At 43.9% G+C, this 17,500-nt stretch overlaps 1 protein-coding gene across 1 annotated transcript in view; it reads right to left on the reverse strand.

The window, feature by feature from the left end:
- Positions 1–15,413, reverse strand: part of LOC311231805 (spectrin beta chain, non-erythrocytic 1-like) — a gene marked incomplete at its 5' end in the record, with an annotated part of 86,172 nt that extends 70,759 nt beyond the window's left edge. Inside the window, 1 exon segment of the mRNA XM_084318429.1 lies at positions 15,224–15,413. Within this exon segment, the coding sequence (XP_084174555.1) occupies positions 15,224–15,413 (190 nt within the window).
- Between the last annotated feature and the right edge of the window lie 2,087 nt (positions 15,414–17,500).

The following is a 17,500-nucleotide window of genomic DNA, read 5'->3' on the forward strand; positions in this document are numbered from 1 at the left end:
GCTACAATCCATGCTGTTCCTCATACTAGCTCCAGATAGTTAGCTACAATCCATGCTGTTCCTCATACTAGCTCCAGATAGTTAGCTACAATCCATGCTGTTCCTCATACTAGCTCCAGATAGTTATCTACAATCCATGCTGTTCCTCATACTAGCTCCAGATAGTTAGCCACAATCCATACTGTTCCTCATACTAGCTCCAGATAGTTAGCTACAATCCATGCTGTTCCTCATACTAGCTCCAGATAGTTAGCTACAATCCATGCTGTTCCTCATACTAGCTCCAGATAGTTAGCTACAATCCATGCTGTTCCTCATACTAGCTCCAGATAGTTAGCTACAATCCAAGCTGTTCCTCATACGGGATCATCCCTATGCTCCCCGGGTCCTATGTTCCCCGGGTTCTATGTTCCCCGCTTTGATTGATTAATAGATTGAATATTTTATAAATTTTTATTATTTTATTAATTATTAATGTCCGCCTTGTTTCGAACGGTTAAGCTTAGGCCCTCGTTCGAACTGGTTAAGGTTAGAGTTTGGAATCAGGGCTGGTGGTCTAAAATTTTCAATCTATCAATCAATCAAAGCGGGGAACATAGAACCCGGGGAACATAGACATGCTCCCCCTCATACTAGCTCCAGATAGTTAGCCACAATCCATACTGTTCCTCATACTAGATCCAGATAGTTAGCTACAATCCATGCTGTTCCTCATACTAGCTCCAGATAGTTAGCTACAATCCATGCTGTTCCTCATACTAGCTCCAGATAGTTAGCTACAATCCATGCTGTTCCTCATACTAGCTCCAGATAGTTAGCTACAATCCATGCTGTTCCTCATACTAGCTCCAGATAGTTAGCTACAATCCATGCTGTTCCTCATACTAGCTCCAGATAGTTAGCTACAATCCATGCTGTTCCTCATACTAGCTCCAGATAGTTAGCTACAATCCATGCTGTTCCTCATACTAGCTCCAGATAGTTATCTACAATCCATGCTGTTCCTCATACTAGCTCCAGATAGTTATCTACAATCCATGCTGTTCCTCATACTAGCTCCAGATAGTTATCTACAATCCATGCTGTTCCTCATACTAGCTCCAGATAGTTATCTACAATCCATGCTGTTCCTCATACTAGCTCCAGATAGTTATCTACAATCCATGCTGTTCCTCATACTAGCTCCAGATAGTTAGCTACAATCCATGCTGTTCCTCATACTAGCTCCAGATAGTTATCTACAATCCATGCTGTTCCTCATACTAGCTCCAGATAGTTAGCTACAATCCATGCTGTTCCTCATACTAGCTCCAGATAGTTATCTACAATCCATGCTGTTCCTCATACTAGATCCAGATAGTTCGCTACAATCCATGCTGTTCCTCATACTAGCTCCAGATAGTTAGCTACAATCCAATGCAAGGTCAATGGGGTCAGGCTCCTGCCTGTACAAGCTGACTGAGGCTAGCTGAAATGACTCCACAGTGCAGACAAAGTAGATTTCAGTACAAGTCAGCTTGTACAGACGGGAGCATGTCTATGTTCCCCGGGTCCTATGTTCCCCGGGTTCTATGTTCCCCGCTTTGATTGATTGATTGATTGAAAGTTTTAGACCACCAGCCCTGATTCCAAACTCTAACCTTAACCAGTTCGAAAGAGGGCCTAAGCTTAACCGTTCGAAACAAGGCGGACATTAATAATTAATAAAATAATAAAAAATTATAAAATGTTCAATCTATTAATCAATCAAAGCGGGGAACATAGAACCCGGGGAACATAGGACCCGGGGAACATAGGACCCGGGGAGCATAGGGATGATCCCGTACAGACAGGAGCTCGACCCCATTGACTTTGCATTGGTTTGTGGTTAATTAGCCAGAGCTAGTACGAGGAACAGCATGGATTGTGCTGAGAAAGGACTCTAGTGATCAACACCACCACTGGTAAGTAAGCAATAGGGCTAGAGTTCCAAAAGGTATTTAATTACATTAAAATTTAAATCATAAAAATCTTGTGTGAGCAAAATTGTCCCCCATAGGTGTGAGATTTAAGCTAATATTTTAGAACAAACAAAGGAGATTCTTTGACAATTTCTTCACTACTGAGCTCAGTCTGAGCGGAGCTAGGTTAGCTGCTCCCTACTGCTTCCAGTCCTTGTGCTAAGCTAGGTTAGCTGCTCCCTACTGCTTCCAGTCCTTGTGCTAAGCTAGGTTAGCTGCTCCCTACTGCTTCCAGTCCTTGTGCTAAGCTAGGCTAGCTGCTCCCTACTGCTTCCAGTCCTTGTGCTAAGCTAGGCTAGCTGCTCCCTACTGCTTCCAGTCCTTGTGCTAAGCTAGGCTAGCTGCTACCTACTGCTTCCAGTCCTTGTGCTAAGCTAGGCTAGCTGCTCCCTACTGCTTCCAGTCCTTGTGCCAAGCTAGGCTAGCTGCTCTCTACTGCTTCCAGTCCTTGTGCTAAGCTAGGTTAGCTGCTCCCTACTGCTTCCAGTCCTTGTGCTAAGCTAGGCTAGCTGCTCCCTACTGCTTCCAGTCCTTGTGCTAAGCTAGGCTAGCTGCTCTCTACTGCTTCCAGTCCTTGTGCTAAGCTAGGTTAGCTGCTCCCTACTGCTTCCAGTCCTTGTGCTAAGCTAGGCTAGCTGCTCCCTACTGCTTCCAGTCCTTGTGCTAAGCTAGGCTAGCTGCTCCCTACTGCTTCCAGTCCTTGTGCCAAGCTAGGCTAGCTGCTTTTATGATGAATTGAAAATGGGGGACCCTGATGTAAACAAGACGAAAGTCTTTCTCTGGTCTGCATCCCCTTAACAATTGTATGTATTGAGCTGTACTGTACTGTACCCATTCTGCAATCTGTTAATAAACTTTTCAATCAATCAATCAATGCTCTCTACTGCTTCCAGTCCTTGTGCTAAGCTAGGTTAGCATGCACCTGGACCTCTTTCTGATTCAATCTTTGTCTGATTCTGATATGCTTTTCATTTATAATGCGCCCCCCAGCCAATTTTTACATTGGTCCGGGGCACATCTGGTGGAAGATGGTAAATATAAGTGATGCCAGTGATGTATCTGTATCTGTTTCTGTATCTGTATCTGTAGGTCGTTTAAGACGATCCCATGGATCCTCAGCTCTTCTGTGCCTCTGAAATAAATAAATGGATAAGTAAATACATAAATAAATGAATAAATAAATAACAAACAAAGAGACAAATACATAAAAGAACGTTGCTGCAGCCACTCTAGCCTCTAGCCGTCCTGGGTCTCAGGGCTGTGAGGCTGATCGATGGAGGGATGCAGGGAGGGCGGAGAGAGGCATCTGTTCTGCCGTCAGGAATGCAGGAAAACAGCATCATGTGAGGAGCAGGAGCAGAACAGCCCCAGGCCGTGTTCTCCGTCCTCCAGCTCAAAACAGACTGTGGTCTCTGGCAAAAAAAAAAAAAAAAAAAAAAGCACCCGAGAAACACTCTTCCAGTTTCTATTTTCCGCCTCCTCTCCGGTCACAACACCAGCTCTATGAGCTCACAGGCGGGCAGGAGGGACTGCTCCTTGTTAAAGGTGCAATACGCAGTCTGGGGAGAGACTGTTGTTTACACATTTGTGTACAATTAGTTTACAAAAAAACATATTTACCACTCATGGCATTCTTAGAATTATTATTTCTTGTGTAAATCGAAAATACATTTAAAAAAAGATTATTGAAACCCTAGCTTCACCTTCAAGTAGCTTCTAGCTTCACCTTCAGGTAGCTTCTAGCTTCACCTTCAGGTAGCGTCTAGCTTCACCTTCAGGTAGCGTCTAGCTTCATCTTCAGGTAGCTTCTAGCTTCACCTTCAGGTAGCGTCTAGCTTCACCTTCAGGTAGCTTCTAGCTTCACCTTCAGGTAGCTTCTAGCTTCACCTTCAGGTAGCTTCTAGCTTCACCTTCAGGTAGCTTCTAGGTTCACCTTCAAGTAGCTTCTAGCTTCACCTTCAGGTAGCTTCTAGCTTCACCTTCAGGTAGCTTCTAGCTTCACCTTCAGGTAGCGTCTAGCTTCACCTTCAGGTAGCGTCTAGCTTCACCTTCAGGTAGCTTCTAGCTTCACCTTCAGGTAGCATCTAGCTTCACCTTCAGGTAGCTTTCTAGCTTCACCTTCAGGTAGCTTTCTAGCTTCACCTTCAGGTAGCTTCTAGCTTCACCTTCAGGTAGCTTCTAGCTTCACCTTCAGGTAGCTTCTAGCTTCACCTTCAGGTAGCTTCTAGCTTCACCGTCAGGTAGCGTCTAGCTTCACCTTCAGGTAGCTTCTAGCTTCACCTTCAGGTAGCTTCTAGCTTCACCTTCAGGTAGCTTCTAACTTCACCTTCAGGTAGCGTCTAGCTTCACCTTCAAGTAGCTTCTAGCTTCACCTTCAGGTAGCGTCTAGCTTCACCTTCAGGTAGCTTCTAGCTTCACCTTCAGGTAGCTTCTAGCTTCACCTTCAGGTAGCTTCTAGCTTCACCTTCAGGTAGCTTCTAGCTTCACCTTCAAGTAGCTTCTAGCTTCACCTTCAAGTAGCTTCTAGCTTCACCTTCAGGTAGCTTCTAGCTTCACCTTCAGGTAGCTTCTAGCTTCACCTTCAGGTAGCTTCTAGCTTCACCTTCAGGTAGCTTCTAGCTTCACCTTCAAGTAGCTTCTAGCTTCACCTTCAGGTAGCTTCTAGCTTCACCTTCAGGTAGCTTCTAGCTTCACCTTCAGGTAGCTTCTAGCTTCACCTTCAGGTAGCTTCTAGCTTCACCTTCAAGTAGCTTCTAGCTTCACCTTCAGGTAGCGTCTAGCTTCACCTTCAGGTAGCTTCTAGCTTCACCTTCAGGTAGCTTCTAGCTTCACCTTCAAGTAGCTTCTAGCTTCACCTTCAAGTAGCTTCTAGCTTCACCTTCAAGTAGCTTCTAGCTTCACCTTCAGGTAGCGTCTAGCTTCACCTTCAAGTAGCTTCTAGCTTCACCTTCAGGTAGCTTCTAGCTTCACCTTCAAGTAGCTTCTAGCTTCACCTTCAGGTAGCTTCTAGCTTCACCTTCAGGTAGCTTCTAGCTTCACCTTCAGGTAGCTTCTAGCTTCACCTTCAGGTAGCTTCTAGCTTCACCTTCAGGTAGCGTCTAGCTTCACCTTCAAGTAGCGTCTAGCTTCACCTTCAGGTAGCTTCTAGCTTCACCTTCAGGTAGCTTCTAGCTTCACCTTCAGGTAGCTTCTAGCTTCACCTTCAAGTAGCTTCTAGCTTCACCTTTAAGTAGCTTCTAGCTTCACCTTCAGTGAGCTTCTAGCTTCACCTTCAGGTAGCTTCTAGCTTCACCTTCAGGTAGCTTCTAGCTTCACCTTCAGGTAGCTTCTAGCTTCACCTTCAGGTAGCTTCTAGCTTCACCTTCAAGTAGCTTCTAGCTTCACCTTCAAGTAGCTTCTAGCTTCACCTTCAGGTAGCTTCTAGCTTCACCTTCAGGTAGCTTCTAGCTTCACCTTCAGGTAGCGTCTAGCTTCACCTTCACGTAGCTTCTAGCTTCACCTTCAGGTAGCTTCTAGCTTCACCTTCAGGTAGCTTCTAGCTTCACCTTCAGGTAGCGTCTAGCTTCACCTTCAGGTAGCTTCTAGCTTCACCTTCAGGTAGCGTCTAGCTTCACCTTCAGGTAGCGTCTAGCTTCACCTTCAAGTAGCTTCTAGCTTCACCTTCAGGTAGCTTCTAGCTTCACCTTCAAGTAGCTTATAGCTTCACCTTCAGGTAGCTTCTAGCTTCACCTTCAGGTAGCTTCTAGCTTCACTTTCAGGTAGCGTCTAGCTTCACCTTCAAGTAGCTTCTAGCTTCACCTTCAGGTAGCTTCTAGCTTCACCTTCAAGTAGCTTATAGCTTCACCTTCAGGTAGCTTCTAGCTTCACTGTGTTCCAGGGATTAGATTCTCCTCTGAGGACAGTTTGTTTATTCAGCTCCAAGTTTCATATTTCTCTCCCAAAACCACATATTTAATCTAATAATTTGGCCTGTCTGAACTCAAGGAGCAGAGATCATTTAAACTAAGGCCTGGCTGAACTCAAACCTCAAGGAGCAGAGATCATTTAAACTAAGGCCTGGCTGAACGAAAAACCTCCATGAAGGAGCAGAGATCATTTAAACTAAGGCCTGGCTGAACTCTTACACCATGAAATGATGTAGATGAAAACATAGCAATACCTTGTTTTATATTATTCCATTGAGCTGAATTAACACAACAAGGATTCAATGTCCCCAATGATATCACTTGTCATTCAAACAAATTGACTCTCAATAACTGTCAAACTAAATGAATGTGTGAAAAACCGTTTAGAGTTTTTGGATGTGTGTGAGATTATGTGCAAAATAAATCAGCATTGTTTTTTGGACGAAGTGCTCCTTTTAACGTTACTTCGAGCAGAAATGTGGATGGATATAGTCAGAGTGGACGACCGGCCGGAAATATAGCTGGCTAGACAGAACACGGTTTTGGCTATTCTAATAGCTATTCTATTCTAATAGCCCCCATCATCCACTCACTACACTGGCTCCCCGTCTCATCCCGGATCAATTACAAAATCCTGATGATCACCCATAACTGCATAAACGGACATGCACCCCTCTACCTTCAGGAACTCATCACTCCACAATCCTCCACCCGCACCCTCAGATCCGCAGGTAGCCTGCTCCTTCAGGTCCCCAATACCCGGCTCTGCACCATGGGTGACAGAGCCTTCTGCACGGCTGCACCACGCCTGTGGAACAGCCTCCCCATCCAGCTGAGGGCACCACAGAGCCTGGACTCTTTTAAAGCAGGCCTGAAAACCTACCTGTTCAAAAAGGCCTTTGACTGTTAGCTTTTTATTTAAATTTTCTTGTGCTGTTGTTTTCAAATGTTCTGTTTATACTATGTTTTTAATTAACTATGTTCTATTTTTATCTTATTTTTATTCTGTATTTTATTTTATTTGTTTTACTAATAACTATTTTATTTTGTTTAACTATGTTTTAACCCTGTAGTGTAGCACTTTGGGATCCCAGCGAACAAAAAGTGCATTACAAATTCAATCTATTAATAATAATAATAATAATAATAATAATAATAATAATAATAATAATAATTATTATTATTATTATTATTATTATTATTATTATTATTATTATTATTATTATTATTATTATTGTTATTATTATTATTATTATTATTATTATTATTATTATTATTATTATTATTATTATTATTATTATTATTATTATTATTATTATTATTATTATTATTATTAATATATACCAATAGAGCTACTTATTCTGGAAAGTGGTTTAACATGAATGGTTGTTGTTGGTGTCTAAATATGACAGCGTGTGTTCCTGGGAGAAGACGGGGACGGGGGGGTTTCTTCTTATTGAATCACGGGGTGGGACTCGTGGGGGAGGGACGGGAGGTAACTTGTGGGAATGGGAGGGACGGCCACAGCGGAGTTACTGAGTCTACTACAGTAGGGCCAAGGAATTGCATTCCAATGCTGTAAGAATCAGTAGCTAGCCAATCAGGACTTTTTGTGTAGAGTGCAAAGACTTTGGTATTTATTGTTGTCAGCTTCTTTGCAAGACTCTGCTGTCGACCTCTTCTAACTCGACAACAGACACCTTCTAAACGGGCCCCTTTGTGTTTCCCGTTTCCTGTTCCATGTTTGTCCAAAACCTCTTAACGTTCTGACGGCCGTGTCTGTCGCCGTCACGCTGTGTTATTCATGTCTATCAACCAACACATCGGTTGAAGGCTAAAATGGCCGTCACTTGATTGACACCCTACTCGGCCTATTACGTGCTTCCAATTTTGGCTTATAAGATCAAACAGCCAACGAGCGTCAGTTTAGGAAAAAGTGGCCGCCTCCGGTTTCGCCTCCCGGTGACCAAACCAGTCACCTCTCTGACGGTGACAATTATTGACCGTATTTGTAGCCAATGAAATTCTGGAAATGACGATATCTTACACGAGGGATATATTCCGAGGATATAATGTTTTTTTCCTCTGGCGAAAGAAGAAGACTTGCTCGACATGTCTGGAGTCGTGTCAATGCGTTGGTGCCAATGGCCATTTTGGATAAATATACCGATACATACCATTAGAAAAACATGTGTAAAACACACATTTTCTGTGGTATTGTTATCAACGTTGGACCTGCACTAGATAAGACTTCAGGCTATGGAACCATTGTGTTGTGCTAATACCTCTCAGCTGGAACTCTTTTGCAGGCATCCGTTTACAAAATAACTCTATTACAGTATCACTCAGAGTGATTCTTCCTGTTGTGGAGGAAGATTCAGAATGTTTCCTTTCAAAAGAGGCCAGGCTCATGCATGATGTGCTATAAATGGTTCAAGAATAGCTTTCAAATGACTTTGGGTATGATGCAATCCACAGGCGTTTTTATGCTAAATATGCAGGACGGTTAAGAGGTGAATACAGCTGCTGACAGAACATAAACAGAGGCCCAAGATGTTCCCCTAGCAACAGGGGCCCAAGATGTTCCCCTAGCAACAGGGGCCCAAGCTGTTCCCCTAGCAACAGGGGCCCAAGATGTTCCCCTAGCAACAGGGGTCCAAGATGTTCCCCTAGCAACAGGGGTCCAAGATGTTCCCCTAGCAACAGGGGCCCACACTGTTCCCCTAGCAACAGGGGCCCAAGCTGTTCCCCTAGCAACAGGGGCCCAAGCTATTCCCCTAGCAACAGGGGCCCACGCTGTTCCCCTAGCAACAGGGGCCCACGCTGTTCCCCTAGCAACAGGGGCCCAAGATGTACCCCTAGCAACAGGGGCCCACGCTGTTCCCCTAGCAACAGGGGCCCAAGATGTACCCCTAGCAACAGGGGCCCACGCTGTTCCCCTAGCAACAGGGCCCAAAGCAGCAAAAGGGGCCCATGCTGTTCCCCTAGCAACAGGGGCCCACACTGTTCCCCTAGCAACAGGGGCCCACACTGTTCCCCTAGCAACAGGGGCCCACACTGTTCCCCTAGCAACAGAATGCTTCTGAAAATGTCTATACTGTAGTTGATTTAAACAAAAAGAAAGAAAGAAAATGTAATGTGTGTCGCATATTTATAACAACATTAACATTACATATAGTCATGTTTTCAAATCTCCAGTCAGCTTTTAGTACTGACTTAACGTAAGGAAAACCTGACCCCTGTCCAAAAATACCCCCAAAAATGTCATTCACCAGCAACACAGGAGCTTTGCCATATCCTCTTTGCATATAAATGTATCGCGATTACTGCCATGTCATTGAATGTTTGCTACTCAATATTTAGCTACACATGCTGTCTTGTGCCAAGGCCTTCACACGCCACACAACGCAGGCCGTCGCCAACGTGGCATTCCGATGACGTCACGACAGCTAACTGAAATATTGAGTAGCAAAGATTAACTGATCTTAGCTATTTGGATGTCAAAGCTAGCAGCTAGGAAGCTTATTTAACGTTAGCTGCTTCATTGATTGCCTGAGGCGTTGTTAGACTATCGGGCTTGTTGTCTTCCTGTAGAATAGTCAGGAATCCATTGAATGCATAATTCATAGACATTCATTGATGCTCTGCCTCTACAGCAGTGTCCTGTCTGAGTGCAACACAAACATAGTACATATCAACTTCCAGTGCTCAGAATGAGTTGAGTGTTTGTCTGTGTCCCGTTGTGAGAACTCCTGTGTCTTCTAGAATGAATGAATGAATGAAAAAGTTTATTTTTAACATTTATTCTCCACATGCCTCCAAACAAATCACACTATAAAGCTCCGTCAAACAGAACAATCATAATGAAAAATAAATTATAAACAAAAAGTCAAGAGCAATGTAGTTAGTTAGTTGTCATGTTCAAAAAAGGAGTAGAGGGAAGCTAAGCTTATTGATCCCTACCCCCTTACATTAAACATTTTTTCTTCCATAAATTTTACTTGATATAACATAAATTAGTATAATACATGATATAATATACTTTTACTTGCCAAGCTGTTCCCCTAGCAACAGGGGCCCAAGATGTTCCCCTAGCAACAGGGGTCCAAGATGTTCCCCTAGCAACAGGGGTCCAAGATGTTCCCCTAGCAACAGGGGCCCACACTGTTCCCCTAGCAACAGGGGCCCAAGCTGTTCCCCTAGCACCTATTGTGTGATGCCACAGATTACTTGTAAAAGTAATCTGATTACTGATTACTGATTACTCCTTTAAAAAGTAATCTAAGTTACTTTACTGATTACTTGATTATCAGAGTAACTTAGTTACTTTGAAAGTAACTAGGTTACGAAGTCGTCGTCGTTCCCCCAACAGTTTTTTTTAAACGATTTATTGAAAGTGCATAAATTGTTTTTAACTTGTTTCTCTGCACATAACGTAAATTGTTAAACTAGTGCTTCAGCTTCTGTACCATCAAGTATGGTAAAGCAACAGTCTATGATGCTCACAGCATTAGAGCAGCCAGCCAGTGGTTTTACAAAACCAGTGTATCACATCTAACAAATGCAGGCTGAACTATTCAATTATATCAACTGTAACTATTAAATTGTTTTTATAAATGTCTCTCTATAAACATACAATCAGTCTCTCTTTAACATGTAAATTAACTGTAAATCTGGCAAATAAGAGCTTTTGCTCTGCCACCATCAAATATACATTAATCAAAAGGGAAAGAAACAATCTCTCTCTTTTGCTGTTTGGCTGGTGGACCTCCGAGTCCTCCGTACCTAGTCGAAGCGTCGGCTAGTGTTGTGATTCCAGATGCTTTCAATGCAATTGGATGTGCTGTTTTTAGCGGTAGACAGTAGGGGTGGACGGTATAAACGGTATACGGTATAAACGGTATGAATTTGCTCTACGGTATGGATTTTGACTATACCGTGTAACCGGTAGTGCAGCTCTAAAATAGCAATGACGTCATGTAACCACAGCGCGACTATTTCACTCGCATTTGCCCCTAAAAATAGATAGAATTAGTCATAGATAATAGATATGTGCGAACTGGAAATTTTATTTAGGAGGCTTCGCGCAGTGGGCGTGCCAGCCCCTACCGCACGCATGTAAACACGGGTCTAGTAGTCTAGTGGGACGGGACACAGGAGCTGTCGGGAGGACGGCGGCGTCTCCCTGAGCTAACGTTAGCTTAGCTATCGTTACAAAATGACCCAGTCAAGTCAACTATTCACTTTTAGTTTAATACATGATGGGGCATTGTCTAACCGAACGGTATCTAGTCGGCCAGCTACCGATAGCTCCTGACATCAACAAACGCTCCACAAAGTCTAGTACTAGAGACGTGTATGCTACCTGTTAGCTCACGTTAACGCAAGTTAGTTCACCGTTCAAAACGAAATGTCCCATTGAACTAAATAATTCACTGAGGCGTTGTATTAACGTTATATATGCAGTAGCTACAGATAGCTCCTGATATCAATGTCTTATAACACTGATTCGATGCGTATTCGAGCTGAGGGCTTGCTAACGTTATACCAATACAATAGGGTCCAGGTGCAGCGCCGGAGAATCCTGGCCGTAGCTCTGCTCGAGGCTACTCGAGTATAGGTCCAGGTGCAGCTCCGGAGAATCCTGGCCGTAGCTGGAGGCTACTAGAGTACACACAGACAGTGGAGCTTGTTGCGTGGTGGCGATGTCTCGCAGATAATACAAGTACAAGTCTAATTATATAATATATATATTTTATAAAAAAAAAAAAAATTATATAAAATTTAAAAAAAAATGTATCAAAAACGATGATACCGTGATATATACCGTTACCGTCTATGCTTCAAATTATACCGTGATATAAATTTTAGACCATACCGTCCACCCCTAGTAGACAGTATTTTGTTTCCTCCGCATATGAATGTTTTTTTCACCCGGCTTAGCTGACACAAACGTGAAGTAGTGACTGAGGCTACGTTTAGACGAGCGTTTTGGGATGGAAGTCTGAACAGAAACCGCAAAAGTCGTCTTGCGGTTTCACTTTTAATTTTGCGTTTAGACAAGCGTTTTGGGGTGGAATTCTCCGTGCAGACGAGGCTGTAACGACGGAGCCCTGCTGTCACACGATTGGCGCATATGTCACATGACGTGCTGTGAAGACCCGCCCTACTCTGCCTCTGATTCGCAGACTGTGGATGGGGAATGTGATTGGACCAAAGCAGAGTCACTCACAGACAGAGGGTCCAGTCACGCCGCGGGACACATTCTTGTGTATTTAACCCTTTCACTGCCACACGACGTCACTCCCAAATAAGAAAAACAGCTCAAACTGTATTTTTTGACTGTCGAAAACGAAATAAAATACTGCATTCCGCCTGCATTATGAATTTATGATGAGATAGTAACGAAATAGTAACGCACAGCCACTTGGACAAGTAACTGCAATCAGATTACTGGCTTTTAAAGATTAACGCGTTAGATTACTATTTTCGGGGAAAAGTTATCAGATTACAATAACGCGTTACTTAGTAACGCGTTACTGGCATCACTGCTTATAGTACAAAAAGAAAAAACTTGAGTCGCTTGACAGCAGTAAATACAATACAACACTACATAACACAATATAGAATATAGAATGAGTTGAGTGTCACATGTGATTCAGGCCCAAGTTAACCACACATGTGATTCAGGCCCAAGTTAACAACACATGTGATTCAAGCCCAAGTTAACTACACGTGTGATTCAGGCCCAAGTTAACCACACATGTGATTCAGGCCCAAGTTAACCACACATGTGATTCAGGCCCAAGTTAACCACACATGTGATTCAGGCCCAAGTTAACAACACGTGATTCAGGCCCAAGTTAACCACACATGTGATTCAGGCCCAAGTTAACCACACATGTGATTCAGGCCCAAGTTAACACACATGTGATTAAGGCCCAAGTTAACAACACATGTGATTCAGGCCCAAGTTAACAACACATGTGATTCAGGCCCAAGTTAACAACACATGTGATTCAGGCCCAAATTAACCACACATGTGATTCAGGCCCAAGTTAACAACATACATGTGATTCAGGCCCACCTCGCCTGAGTATTTAAACCCCGCCCGCACGGCTCGGATCGTCCCAGAAAAGAAACTACACCATTCCCTGTGGAGTGCAATACCAGCTGGAAGGCGTAGGCGACGGTATTTGCCCTTTTGCGAGCTCAGACCCATTCCCAACGATAACATCAGGCTGGATGGATGAAAATGAATGGATATCGCTAATAAAAGAAATAACAATTAAAACCCGACTATACTCGTGATTGGTGCTCAAGCGATGGCGAGTTAACCCGACTATCATTGTGACTGGCGCTGAATGAGTTAACAAGACACGTGATTCAGGCCCAAGTTAACCACACACGTGATTCAGGCCCAAGTTAACAACATGTGATTCAGGCCCAAGTTAACAACATGTGATTCAGGCCCAAGTTAACCACATGTGATTCAGGCCCAAGTTAACAACATGTGATTCAGGCCCAAATTAACAACATGTGCTTCAGGCCCAAGTTAACCACATGTGAGTCAGGCCCAAGTTAACCACACACGTGATTCAGGCCCAAGTTAACACACATGTGAGTCAGGCCCAAGTTAACCACATGTGAGTCAGGCCCAAGTTAACCACACACGTGATTCAGGCCCAAGTTAACACACACATGAGTCAGGCCCAAGTTAACCACACATGTGCTTCAGGCCCAAGTTAACCACATGTGAGTCAGGCCCAAGTTAACCACACATGTGCTTCAGGCCCAAGTTAACCACATGTGATTCAGGCCCAAGTTAACCACATGTGATTCAGGCCCAAGTTAACCACACATGTGATTCAGGCCCAAGTTAACCACATGTGATTCAGGCCCAAGTTAACAACATGTGCTTCAGGCCCAAGTTAACCACATGTGATTCAGGCCCAAGTTAACCACATGTGATTCAGGCCCAAGTTAACACTTTAATCGCCATGGGTTAAATTCATAATTTACCATCCCTCGCCAGCTCTATTTGTCTATGGAGAAGTTCCCCTTCTTTGCAGGGCTATAACTTTTTAAATTCTATTGCTACATTGCCATTATTATGGCCCATTCAATGTCCTATATGTATTGTTCAGGGTGTAGCAACGTTAAACTTTTTCATTCACATATTCATACTAAAATATGGTCTAAAGTATAAGTATGTTTTTATCGTTTTCTGCAGCTTTATCCAGAACTTGATTTATAGCCCCAAATGCATTATATTGATGATGAAATACAGTTTGGTAGCGATCGGCGCGAGATGAAAAATTTCAACTGGACGTACTTCTAGAATGATCTACGTATGATCTGATGATGACCGGATGGGCGGGGGATCGTTTATAATTCCGTGGGCAGCGTTAGATGATTCATCTAGAGTGGGTCATATGTTCATCATAGCAGTTTATATGGAATACGTTAGAAAATAACGCTGAATCTTACCGAATGTTCCTCGCGCCGTTGGACGATCAGCATGGAGTAGACCGTTTTCGATTATGGGATGTTGATCCTGATGAACCATTTCCAGGTTGTATAATACTATATACGTCCAAATAACGTTGTTTATTGAGTTAGGGCGAGCGATTGATCATCCAGTGTGTTGAGATGGAGTCCGGCTACCGATCGCGAGTGCCCGGAGCACATATGGATGAGCACTTCCTGTTTGGCGCGCCGATCGGCCACCAGATGGCGCTCTCGAACCGTTAGACAGTTGAGTGGAGCTCACCAGTACATCTCAGAGCTCCCGAAAGGAAATATGATTTCGATGACAGATTTTTGAAATATTGACATCAAAGACGAGTTACGGCGTCTTCGGCAGAATGAGCATGGCTAGGAATGACGTCTTAACTCGTCCCCGGCGATCATAGTGTTAACAACATGTGCTTCAGGCCCAAGTTAACCACATGTGATTCAGACCCAAGTTAACAACATGTGATTCAGACCCAAGTTAACAACATGTGATTCAGGCCCAAGTTAACAACATGTGATTCAGGCCCAAGTTAACACACATGTGATTCAGGCCCAAGTTAACAACACATGTGATTCAGGCCCAAATTAACAACATGTGTGATTCAGCCTCAAGCAACACATGTGATTCAGGCCCAAATTAACCGTTTTGGTAGTGCGGCAGTGAAAGGGTTAACCCTCTGTGTATTGTCGCAGTGAAAGGGTTAACCGTTTTGGTAGTGCGGCAGTGAAAGGGTTAACCACACATGTGATTCAGGCCCAAGTTAACAACACACACGACAAGAGCTCCTGCCCTGAACTCACCTGCCAGGGCCTTGATGCGGGAACGCTCAAACAGGCGGGCGGAGCTGTTCTCGTTGTCCCACTCGTCATCCCAGCGGTTGTTGCCCGTGCCGTTGTTGGTGTTGGCAGTGTTGGTGTTGGCGGTGTTGGTGGTGTTGGTGTTGGCGGCGTTGGTGTTGGTGGTGGTGGTGGTGGTGCTGCTGTGGTACTGCACTCGGCAGCTACTGTCGTCATCATGGCTGTTCACCTCGTCCTCAGGACCAAGAGCCTCGTGGTCATCAAGACTTCTGGTGACGCCCTGCGAGGGACACATGGGGGACAAGCGATGAGTCACTGCGAGGGACACATGGGGGACAAGCGATGAGTCACTGCGAGGGACACATGGGGGACAAGCGATGAGTCACTGCGAGGGACACATGGGGGACAAGCGATGAGTCACTGCATTTATACAGGACTTGTCTAGACACTTAACCCTTTCACTACCACACTACAGAAGGTTAACCCTTTCACTACCACACTACAGACAGTTAACCCTTTCACTACCACACTACAGACAGTTAACCCTTTCACTACCACACTACAGAAGGTTAACCTCTCACAACCACACTACAGACAGTTAACCCTTTCACAACCACACTACAGAAGGTTAACCCTTTCACTACCACACTACAGACGTTAACCCTTTCACAACCACACTACAGAAGGTTAACCCTTTCACTACCACACTACAGACGTTAACCCTTTCACAACCACACTACATCAGGTTAACCCTTTCACTACCACACTACAGACAGTTAACCCTTTCACAACCACACACTACAGAAGGTTAACCTTTCACTACCACACTACAGTAGGTTAACCTTTCACTACCACACTACAGAAGGTTAACCCTTTCACTACCACACTACAGAAGGTTAATCTTTCACTACCACACTAGAGTTAACCCTTTCACTACCACACTACAGAAGGTTAACCTTTCACTACCACACTAGAGTTAACCCTTTCACTACCACACTACAGACGGTTAACCTTTCGCTACCACACTACAGAAGGTTAACCTTTCACTACCACACTACAGAAGGTTAACCTTTCACTACCACACTACAGAAGGTTAACCCTTTCACTACCACACTTCAGAAGGTTAACCCTTCCACTACCACACTACAGAAGGTTAACCTTTCTCTATCACACTACAGACAGTTAACCCTTTCACTACCACACTACAGAAGGGTTAAAGCCCCTCTGGTGTAGCATCCAACCTTGGGGCTCGAGGGGAATGCCAGGGAAGCCCCTACTCTTCACAAGCTCCTGTCGGTACCAGCTGACCGGGCCTCAGCTCCACAGTGAGTGCACACGTTCAGTATTACAACAAATCTGAACTCAAAACACCACAAAAGAATAATCTTTCCCGATGTGTCTACGGAGCAGCTCCAGACTCTATACTTCATGACATCACACATTTTCACTAATATATTCTAAGACCATAGGAATAATAACATATATGAATTCTGAAATGATACATTCCTACATACATTACATTATGGAATACATTCCTTCTTAACCTAGAGAAATTCTAATACCCACAATAATATATCCCTGCAGTGACGGTCCCCTGGAGCAGGAAGCTCTCAGCAGGCCCCTCTGCACCACCAGCCGGAGCGCTTCTAAAGACAGACATCGCCCCCTCCTGGCGAACCTTAGTCTCTACAAATTGGCTGCCAACCAGTTATCTCAGCAGATGCTGCTGACACGTTTCATTATGATGACCCTAATGACCCTAATCTAATGACCATATCCCTTTAAACCATCATGACCCTAATGACCCTAAACCTATCTGACCCTATCCCTAAGTTTAAACCATCATGACCCTAATGACCCTAACCTGAACTATCCCTTTAATGTCCACCAGAATGTCCAGGATTGCATGTCTCATGATCTTGAAAGCTCGTGAAAAGTCTAAACTCAAACGCACCAAAAAAGAACCTTAAAATCTGTTTGCCGTTTAAAGTGCTTAAGGGTCTGCTGTCTGAGTCAGGTAATGAGAGCTCAGACGATCCATACAGCTCGCTGCTAAGTAAGGATGGCATCGATCTGAAGTCGACATCCAGATACTGGGAAGTCACGTGGGAACTGTGTGGAGAATATACTGAACAGGAGAATATACTGAACAGGAGAACATACTGAACAGGAGAACATACTGAACAGGAGAATATACTGAACAGGAGAATATACTGAACAGGAGAACATACTGAACACTAGAATATACTGAACAAGAGAATATACTGAACAGGAGAATAT

This window comes from Notolepis coatsorum (assembly GCF_963971535.1).
Source record: "Notolepis coatsorum genome assembly, chromosome: 7".
In the NCBI taxonomy this organism is placed as follows: domain Eukaryota; kingdom Metazoa; phylum Chordata; class Actinopteri; order Aulopiformes; family Paralepididae; genus Notolepis; species Notolepis coatsorum.